Genomic DNA, 10,778 nt, shown 5'->3' on the forward strand with positions numbered 1-10,778 from the left:
TGGGTAAGTATGTTTTCATGGTTAATGATGGGGTACATATGTTTAGGTATTCTATCGCATCTATCGCATTTCGCGAGTCTGCGCGGCGTGTAATTCTCGTGAATGAACCAGACGACGATTCATTCTTCGCGTGTCGATGTGGCTCTACTCTAGCTCGAGAGCGATGATCTTCACATTCGATCAATCGTACTGTTTGTCTGCTTGTGGTTCTGCGCTATTGGTTTACAGAGACGACAGGTTTATTTCACATAATTGTTTTCCATTTTGATTTAACTTCTATTTATAGTAAACTTTCGGGCGCTAGTGAATCTTTTACGGGTATAGCTCGACCTTACTTCGCTATTTGTGTATAACAAAATCATATTTAGGTAGCCCAACACACACACACCGCACAGAGGTAATGCGCTGTGGTGGTTGGTACCTGTCCTAGAGTTGGCTTCTTCTAGAGTATGTTTGTCATACACCATATGATGATTGAGTGCTGAGGATTGTTGTTGTGTGCTGCCGCGCTCACAATGGTACTTCTTCCAGATACTTTCGTGTACTATCTCTTATTCCAGCCAAAAACTAAACAAGTTCATATACAATAACACAATTCTCCTTTTCGGCGGCAAACAACACTCGGGGAGCGACAGGACACAGAGTGTGTGCTTTAGTGCCGCTGCTAATAAGTGGACAGAAATCTAGGAAGGGAACACTTACTGATAGTAAATATGATAAAGTAAATATGGTAGTTTTGGCTATTTTGATTATATGCGCGGTTTAACAAAACTGTGGATGATTTCATCGGACGAGAGATCGGAAGCCTCCGCAGAGTGCACCCCACAGCTAGTGCACTGCTGCGCGAGGCCACCTTCTTCTGCCATTCACTATATATATCCTTGAGCGGTCGGTCGATCGGCGATGGTAAAACGGGTATCGTGCCATCGCCGAGAGCGCGTGCTCCCACGTTGCACGCTTGTATATGGCTATTGTAAGAGGGTTGGAAGTGCGATGGGTAGAAGGGTGTACTTGGTGTAAATATAACATTGTATATAAAAACATAACTAATGTTCCGGGAGCGGCTGGTCGATGGAAGTCTGCAATCGGGAGACGACATGCAGTCGGGAGATTGTGGCTGGGCCATTATTGTGTGTGACCAGGGCCAGGACCAGGTGACGACACTGTTCTCGCCCCGGTTTTTACTATTATCGACGCGTGGCGCGTGCGGACGGTGGTAAAGTTGACGTTGCTGGGCTATTGCATTCGTGGTGTTGATTGGTTGGGTTGGGTCTGTATTTGGCTTCATCATGCAGCCGCTGCTGCTGCTGCTGCTGCTGCTGCTGGCTTTCTCTTCAGTATGTGGCGAAAGAGAAGGTGGTGGTGCGGGTTGTTGTTGTTCTTGGTGGTGGTGGCGCTGATGAGAGGTCACAATTCGTTGCACTTGCTAATTTCTAACAATCACACTTACGTCCATGCCTCGTACTGCTCTCGCTCCTTCGTTCTAATGCCTCCCCGTCTCCCTCTCTCTATCATTCTCACTTGTGTTAATCTTCTTTTCCCGCGTTTGGTGATCTTTGAGGCACCGTGCAATTGCAGTTGGCGGTATCATCGATGGAACTGCTACAACACTCATCGCCGCCGCCTTCTTTCGTTCTGCTTCCCTTTCCTCTATTCCGGTCGCGACCAACTGACCGCGGCCGTGACGATACCTGCTGTGCAGCGGGTTCCGCCGCAGCAGGTTAACAGCAGTGTTTTGATTATGCACTGGTACTGGACGACTGCTGCTGCTGCGGTGGCGTACTTGGTGGGCTGGTGGAACCGGCGGCGGGGGCCGTCGCACCGGGACTGGTGCTGGCGGCGCTGGCTGTGGTGACTGCACCCGCACCCGCCGTACCACCCACTGCCACCGTTGACTGATCCTTGGCTTTCTGAGTGGATTGCCGTTTCGTTGCCGGAGGTGGATTCGTGGCCTGCATCATCGTGCGAATGCGCCGCTGGGCCGACTGCGGAGGATAATGTAGTGGAACAAGGAGAAGGGGTTCGGAGACATATTCTTAGTACTCTTCCGCTGACTCTCCCCTGACTCACCTGTACACTGAAGAACGGTCCAATGATGTGCACCGTGGTTTCCTCGTCGACCGGCGTGCTGGCCGTGTGCTCGGGAAGCTTAATTATGCTGCCAGTGACACGCTGCAGTTCTCGTACATTCTGGCCTCCCTTGCCGATGATGCGACCAACCTGAATTAATCAGCGTAAATCGCATTAATCGAATGGAGACACGAAAGGCACGAGCGCGGAGCCTTACCTGTGCGCTCGGTACAAAGATCTCCACCGTCAGCCTAACGTCGTCGGTGCCGGACACGAAGCCTTCTTCCCGCATCTTCTCGAAGATCAGGTATTGTGCCTTCCACTGGGCCTCCGGTGTGCCGATAATGGTAACTTTGCGTTCGGTCTGCTGCTCCTGCGGTTTGTCCGCCTCGAGCGGCGCAATCTTGACGGACGCACCGGAGAAGCGGATGATATTGCGAATGTGCAATCCTTTGGTTCCTATGATGGCGCCGACCGCATTGTTTGGGATGTAGAGGAAGGTCGTCTCCTGGACCTCGCTCGAGCCGGACGGCACGCCGGCCGCCGCCGGACCACCGGCCGGCGGCTGGTACATGGGGAAGTTGGACCCTGGATACATGCCACCGGCTCCGCCGCCCGCTCCACCGGCACCGGCGCCGGCCGCTCCACCGCCGCCGCCACCAGTGCGGCCCGTGAAGCCCATGCCGTTGCCGGCGGTCGACATCATAGCCATCGGGTGCAGGCCCGGGAACATGATGCTCTGCGGGGCGAGTGCTTGCAGATCATTTTCGTAGCTCTGGCGCAGCTTGGCGCTGATCTGGCTCTCGCCCTTCGACATGTTGTCGATCGTGCCCTTCACCGTGATGATGCGCTCCAGGTTGAAGCTGCTGATGTCGTTGATCGAGCTGACGGTGATCTTCGTGTCGGTGTCCTGCATTATCCGCTTGATCGTGTTGCCGCTCTTGCCGATGATGCGCCCGATCAAGTTGTTGTGCGCCAGGATCTTCAGGCAGATCTCGCCCTTGTTCGTGCTGTTTGCCTCCTGCTGCATCACCTCCAGGATCTTCTTGCAGGCCATCGTGCAGTTCTCCGGGTTGCCGTAGATCGTGATGGCTTTCTCAACCGAACCGACGTTGTCCTTCCGGTGGACGTCGACGCGCGCCCGGCTCTGCTGCGTAATGTGCCGTATCGTGCTGCCCTGGCGCCCAATGATGGCCCCGACCATCTCGCTCGCCACCAGCACCCGCAGCGGGAAGTCAGTCTGGCGACCGGGGCCGCCGCCTCCGCCCGGCATTCCGCCCACGCCGTACTGCGAACGGTTGCGCTGCGCCCGGCGTGCCTGTTTGTTCGCCTCGGACAGCTCCACCAGCAGCTTGGAGCTGTCGAACTCGATTCCGTTCAAACCGGAAACCGCTCTGCGAAGGAAAAGGACATTAAGTTGCAAAGAGAGTAGACGCACCCCATGCCATTGCCCTGGCACTTACCTTTGTGCCTGATCGTGGTTCTCGAACGTGATATGGACGGTCTGGGTGTTCGGGTCTTTGCTAGTGCCCGCCTCGCAGTGCTCCACCTTACCGTACGGTTTCAGCAGCGGCTCGATATCGTCGAACTTGGCGTGCTGCGGTATTCCACTGATGACGATTTTGGCCGTGGTGCTGTGAAAACAGAAGCAGCGCAATGGAAGAATAAGACCTGTGCCGTCAGTACCGTCGCCACAGTGAGTCACCACACAAGCGTGAACGTGAACGGAAACAATTCGCATTCCGCCAATTATTACCACCCACCACGCGCCGTCGAGCGAGCCGCCACGCGGCTCTTTTGCAATCGTCTATCGCACCACCGCACCAAGCGCGATCAATGAAAGTGCAACAATGCGCGCTCTAGGCTGCCACGCGAAACCGGAAGTAGCCCTTCCTGAGTACACACACACGACTGGAAGCGAGCGACCGGAACTCTATGTAAAAACCGGCCAGCTGTCGTCGTTGAAGAACGCGCGAGTGACGCGCGCGCGCGATGACGATTGCCGAACGATAAGAGCAGACTATTGCATGTGGGGGACGACGGCACAGGGTATATCTGGACACTGGCCGACCGAGCCCCACATACAGAGAGGAGCTAGGGCAGTCCGAACTTCGAACTTCGAACTCCGAGCGCCGAACGAACACACCAGAGCGCAATCAAGTGGGAAAGATCACCAACACACACACCCATACGGATCACCAGAACATATGCGGAAAAAGTTATGCTCGTTAAACACATTTCTTCATCCCCAACACCGCCCGCCCTCAGGCCCCTGGGCCCAGCGATGATCAACATAATCTCGCAAGTTATGATTTGCCTGGTCTCGCTCGGTCCCTGATCTTTCTCTGTCTCTCTCTCTCGGGGCAATCGCCACCATTTGGACCGTTTGTCGCACATACGTGCCTTTCTGATAGAGAGGCGTGTGTGTTGTGCACGACACGATTTCCACATCCGCCGTCGCGACCGTGTACAGTAGTCCATCACGATCCACGATCGTGGGCCCAAAGAACCATGTGTTTGCCCTCTCCCCGCAGGAGAGGAGCCCCTCTGCTTGCGAGCCACCGATGCGCGATAGTGACACAGCCGGCCGCCGAGTGTTACTAGGCTGGTCAATAAGTTCGGGATGATCGATAAGAAAAACACATTTTTATGGTAATTATTCAGTATGGCCTCCCTGAACATCAATACATTTGTTCCAAGGGGACTCCAATTCATAAATTCCATTCCTGAAGTCAGGAGAATCTGGAAGGGCTTCAAAAACGCTTTCCACGCATGATTTTTTCAGGGACTAAAAACATATGGAAGTCGCTAGGGGCCACATCTAGTGAATACGGTGAAGTATCTCCAACAATTCGAACTTTTATTCGTGGTTTTTGTCATTTTGAAAATGCGCTTGTGACAGATAAAAGAGGATGTTTTTTCTGTTCTGCAAACCGGGTCTTTTTTCACGAGTTTTCTATTTAAACTTCTGCTAAAAAAGGTTACAACAATAATCGAAATTAATTGCTTTACCAGTTTGCCAGTAATCCGCAAACAAAATTCCATTCACAAAAAACTGAACACCTTCTTGGACGATTTCTGGACACGGACTAGTTTCAGAGCCGAAGAACCAGAGGTTCACCTCTTGTTAGCCTCTTGTTTTGATTCAGGATCATGGTGATAGACGCGAGTCTTGTCCACAGTGATGAGTCAACGCACAAAATCCTCTTTATCCTTTCGAAAAAGCTCTAAATGTTGCCGAGAAAGTTGCATTCGAATGCGTTTTTGTTCCATTTTTAGCGAATTTTACCCATTTTGCACAGAGCTTTTTGAAACCCAATACTTCAATCAAAATATTGGGTACACTGCTCAATGAGATGGCTAGGCCTTGTACTAAATTTCTTTCAGTCCTTCGACGATTTTCCAATACGATATTCTGTATTTTTTCTACGATTTCAGCAGTTGCTGTTTTTGGACGTCTTTGACGTTGGTTGGTACGACCACGTTTAAATTCAGCAATCAATCTTTTTAATGTACTAATTGAAGACGCAGAGTCCTTATATACTTTCAACATTCGTTCCCAAATTTCCGTTGCTTTTAAAGCTTCCAAAAATAAAAATTCACTGCACGATGCTTGATTTTTTCTGATTCTAAAAAATTCTGTTACACGTCGATACTAAATGGCTTTTAAGAAAAAATTAAGTAACCGATTACAATGAAACTTCACATACGTTCATATGAAGAGTGTACCAACATAACAAAAACATAGACCACGAATGAATTGACCAGCCTAGTATTTGCACAAATTCACAATCGCCGAGCCGAGGAGCTTAGATCAAGAGTGGCGTAGGAGAATGAAGCAGGAGGAGCGGCAGAAAAACAAATTACGCCAGTTACGGATGTCCGCCTGCGCACCAACACACGCTCACGCGTTATGTCGTGCGAGGAGGAGCGAGTGCTGCCACAGATCAAACGACTCGACGGCGAACGGCGTCGGATTGGAAAGAAGAAAGGGACCCCCATTCATGAGTTTTTTCCATTCATCCGGCAGGGGGGCCACCATTAGAGGCGCACGAATGGCGCAAATGGACGCGATAAGCGCCAAGAGTACGACCGATCGCAAAGCCACGAGTGAGGGGTGTTTACGCTTATCGAGACACGACAGACAAGAGCCATTCTAGGCCGAAGAAAACGGCACAGGAGGAAGTTCGAGTTCCACCAAGCCGAGTTGACAAAGTAAATAGGACGCGCGTATGGGGCGGAATCCTGAAACCCACGCACAGTGGACGACGCGCGAAGGATCCATCGAAGTGCTCATTACCGGCCGAAGACGAGAGGCGCGCTCATCAATCTGCTCCCCGGTCGCCGTCGTCGTCGTAAATGGAAATCGCGCGGTATTCATTAAAGGCATGAAAATTGCTGTCGTATGCGCGCGACGAGACCGAGACACGCGGCGTGCCTTCACGATCGCCGCCGGCGGCCGCACGGCACGCGGACGGTTGCTGACGATGAAATGTTTCAAAAATAAACAAATGAACAAAGAAAAGGGACGCCACAAAAGTGAATGAACTACGCGCAGACGGCGACACGACTGTCTTACGACGACGGACGACGACGACGATGCACGGCACGGGTGCTTTCTCTCCCGCCTCTTCTTGTCGTCTCACAGATCCGATCGTCGCGCGATCGTTCTCATGCTTTTGCTGTCCCCGCCGTAGCGGGACGGGGCGCTCCCCTCTAGTCTGTCTGTGTTGTGTGTTTTATCACCACACTGCTGCTCCTTGTGGGACGTGTCCCTCTCTCGGTGCGATCATGTCTCCTTCAATCGTACGCGCCGCTGCTGCATCATCTAGAGAGAGGCCCCAATCCTGCGCCGCTGCTGCCGGGTTGTGGGGCCTCGCATTCTCGTCGCTCGTCGCTGTGTCTCCTCCTCGCGTATCTTATGATTCGATCTTTCTCTTAATGACTTCTTCGACCGGTCTTTCGCTCGATACATCGGTGCGATCAGGGCGCGCTGATCTTTTTCTTCTTTCGCCATTTTCTCGCGCTCGCGCGCCCGCTGCGAAATCGTCAAATTCCACGCCTCCCCTGCGGTTGGCTGGCTGCGTAGGGAAGGGCACAAGGAAGGTAGTATCTATAGCCAACTCGAGTCAAGTCGGATCGAGTCGAGCCGGGGGTCCGAGAGTGAGTGTGTGGTGCGAGATAGAAAATTCTGCCTTCCTCGCGTGCCGCGCGTTCCCTTTTGGTGTGTCCATTTTGCTTACCACAAACTCGCTTTTCTCGTGGATCGGAATGGCGGCGACGACGGCGACGACCGCGGTAGTAATGCAACAGAGTTTCTTCGTCGCTGACTGCGCTGAGACGCGATCGCGGCAGGATGATCGGTGGGGCGGTGGGATGGTTTCCCGTTCCCGGTGAGTTCAACATTCTTCAAGTCTGAGTCTCACTCGCTGCGCGCTGCTCATTCAGAAGTTCAGAACTTTCTTCAGCGTTTCACCCCAGAAGGTTTTGGAGTCCACTTCGTCCATAAATGCGCTCCCAGAAATCAAATTCGGGTCCGAGTCCAAGAATTGGAATTTGCATGCCCTACATATGCGTCTTTCTCCACTAAAGGACCCCCACCACCAAGCATTAGTATTTGGGCCGAGATTAGCCGTTCGTCGAACAAGGAAAAGCGAAAATATGCGAGAAACCGTTACACGCGCTGCTGAGAAATCCGCGCGGTAAAAACAAACGAATGCCACAGACAGACCGCGACCGCGAGAGGATGGAGATAACCTCGTCCACTTTAACTCGTCGTCGTCGCGCGGTTTCACAAGATGAAAATCAGGTTCGGTTTCTAGAACGCGCCCGCCTGCCCCACCGACCAGCCAGCCTCGAACACGCTCTGCTCGTGCGAATTTTGTATGAGAAATGTTTCACTAGGCTCAACCTCTGGTGGTAGCATCAACGCAACGCGCCCGGTGAAAGAACGGGACCGCAGAGAACGCAGAGAAAGTATTGGAGAAATGGAGAAAATAGATGTTTGCCAGCCAGCCAGCGTGCGACAGCGGCGATGGCTCACGTTTTAAGACATGCCCGGCGACTGCTGCAACTGAATTCCTGTCGTGCTGGAGGAAGCAGGAGTGCCGTCGTCCCGCGCGGACTCCTCGCTGCTCCTCGTCGCTTTCTATTGGCGTGCCTCAGACACACACACAAGCGCGCGCAAACGTGGCTAAAACCGCCGCGTCAACCGGGACCACCACTCGCGACGCGGAACTCCTTTGGAATCGATGCACCTCTTTTCTTGACCAGCGCCTCTGTCTTCCTCTTTCACTCTGCCGCCATGGTCATGGGGTGCTACGCTGCTGGCCTGCCCTGGACAAGGCGCAACGACGACGGTAACCGGATTCGGCGGTTCGACAAAAATCGAACGGATACAGCAGCCACCGCCGCTGCCGCCGCCGGGTGACCGCATTTTACGCGAGCTGTGTATTTAAAGTGTGTTATGTTGCACAAACAATGTCCAAGACAGCGACGCGAGTGTATGCGCGGCGCTGCACAAAAATGCATCGATCGATGGTCGTCGTCGTCGTAGTGCTTGCTTTGTGGCGCGCATGATCTCGCTCTTGGTGGGGGGGTCCTCGATCGCCTGGAGTCCCTTCTCGGAGTGTACCAGAAGTGTGCACATTCTTTTCTAAATTCCAAAACGCACCATTTGCCGATAATATTCCTTATTGACCGTTCTACCCTTTGGCAACAACTCATGATGCACCACGCCCCTGCAATCGAACAAAACTGTAAGCAAAACCTTCACATTCGACCAAACTTGACTCTTCGTCGTTCACATCTTCTCGGCCTTCTGAGAACATTTTGAACCACCGATAAACGCTGCTTTTGGGCCAAAATAACCAAAAAAAATAACCCACACGAAATTTGATACAGATTCCTTGTCATCCATTTTTTGGAGCAGGCAAAAAAAGTCGTTGAGCCAAAACAGGTCCAAGCAAAACAGCGGTCAAAAATTGACTGATAACTCGAAATGGCCGAACTTGTCACCATAAGCTAGTGATCGAATCGAATGGAATATGTACGTAAGCCCCCGGAAATTCAAATGTCGCGATACTTTTTGAAGGACCCGAATAGGCTCCAGGAATCGCCAATTAATGAGTGAAAATATTGTCTTTTACAAGCTCCATTCCACTTCGTACACAAAGCCCTCTTGGCCCCAATTTCGAATGCCCTTCTGCTTCTTGTTAAAGCACTCTCTCTTTCCCTGTCTTTCTCGTTCTTTGCACACCATCCATCCATTCAATAACTCATTGTCCACCAATTGTCTGCACCAAATTTGAACCCGGAGCAGAGTTGATGAAGACATTCCACAAGTCCTGTGTATCCTAACACAACAGCCAACTCTAACCAACACTGCCAAGTCCTAGCCACGGTCTACGCACGCATTGATCGAGTGGTACCGTCATTAGGTGCGACCCGGAAATGGTTGGAATTGTAGTGTTGATAACAACTGTTGTTTACATTCTTGCCGGGGTCGAAATCGAATTCCTGGCCTTGGGGGTGGTTGCTGGTCAGTCTTAATCCAGTATAGCAAAACCTGCGCCACGGAGGAGGACCTGACCTACCTACTAAGGGGCGGCGGTGGCGATGCGTTATTGGACCCGTGAGAGTGATGGCGCTGGCGATGTTGCCAGCGATGATGGTTCTGGTTCCCGCTAGTACTAGCGCCAGTAGATCCTCCCTCGTACCGCTGGTGGTGGTGGTGAACGGTTGTGAACGGCGCCGATCTGGTTTCTAGCGTGGCGAAAACCTTATCAACCGGCCCACCATCCAGTGACGCAGACGACGTTGGGTAAAATGATTTCTTCCAACTGCCACCGCCGGCAACGTAGTGTGTGTCCTGACGGTGCTGTTGGTGCGGATGCGACTGATGGTGGTGCTGGTGGTGGTACGGGTGGTACTGCTGTTGTTGCTGTAGTGGTTGCTGTTGTTGATGATGAGGCGCTTGTTGATACTGATGGTGGTGGGCCATATTATTAAATGCCGGGAAAACTGTGTTTTGTGTTTATGCTTTTGCTCTTCAACTCAATGTCTGTTTTTCTTCCTTTTCTTCTACTTGGTGGCCACACACCCACACACTGGAAACGATGTTTCCTTGTGACGTTGTGGAAGCAAACAAAATTGACGCCTGTAAAGAATGTCTGTTTGTGTTTGTGGGTGCACATGTGGTGTTTTCATGAAACTTGAGCACGTTTTGATAAGTAACACTCGCTGCTTGTAAAAGAAAGATCATAAACTTTAGGACTCCGACGCTCGTCAAACAAATTCTGCAAACGATATTATTGTCCAAAACAGGAGACGGTCTCTCAATATGGTCGCCACTGTAAGACCACGTGCAGCAGGGCCTCTGCACAGCCGGTGGGCACGACGGCGAGGTGGCGAAGGGGTTTGCAACAATGTTGCGACGTAATTCGACACGCCACCCGCCCGCCAGCCAGCCGAGCCGGTCGATCTCCGCGCCGCACGGCGACTAAAAACAGGTCAAATGTGTTGGCCGCCCGGGAGTTTCGCACACGCATCAGCTAGTTTGCTACGAAGCCACACATACACGCGCGAGAATTCTGGACAGCCCCCGTGTACAGAGATGATAACACAGTTCGCGCCGCGACCATGGGCCCTATTATCAAACTTGAACGTTCACTGGATCGTTCATTTTGCTATCACCGCAGCGTTTGAGC

At 52.1% G+C, this 10,778-nt stretch overlaps 1 protein-coding gene across 1 annotated transcript; it reads right to left on the bottom strand.

The window, feature by feature from the left end:
- Positions 1–1,739: 1,739 nt before the first annotated feature.
- On the bottom strand, positions 1,740–10,072 carry LOC128278422 (insulin-like growth factor 2 mRNA-binding protein 1). The gene is made up of 5 exons (XM_053017150.1): positions 9,666–10,072; positions 3,534–3,704; positions 2,288–3,464; positions 2,071–2,220; positions 1,740–1,985 (listed from the first exon to the last, which is right to left on the bottom strand). Exons 1-5 carry the CDS (start codon positions 10,070–10,072, stop codon positions 1,740–1,742), a joined length of 2,151 nt encoding a protein of 716 aa, XP_052873110.1.
- Between the last annotated feature and the right edge of the window lie 706 nt (positions 10,073–10,778).

The sequence above is a fragment of the Anopheles cruzii genome, chromosome 2 (assembly GCF_943734635.1).
Source record: "Anopheles cruzii chromosome 2, idAnoCruzAS_RS32_06, whole genome shotgun sequence".
Lineage (NCBI taxonomy): Eukaryota > Metazoa > Arthropoda > Insecta > Diptera > Culicidae > Anopheles > Anopheles cruzii.

What these genes read in the sequence shown, in the direction of transcription:
- LOC128278422 (XM_053017150.1), bottom strand. Translation starts at nt 10,072, where the DNA reads ATGGCCCACCACCATCAGTATCAACAAGCGCCTCATCATCAACAACAG. An exon ending in AACCACGATCAGGCACAAAG is followed by an intron (nt 3,465 to 3,533) that starts GTAAGTGCCAGG and finishes TTTCCTTCGCAG; the next exon opens with AGCGGTTTCCGGTTTGAACG. An exon ending in TCTTTGTACCGAGCGCACAG is followed by an intron (nt 2,221 to 2,287) that starts GTAAGGCTCCGC and finishes TGATTAATTCAG; the next exon opens with GTTGGTCGCATCATCGGCAA.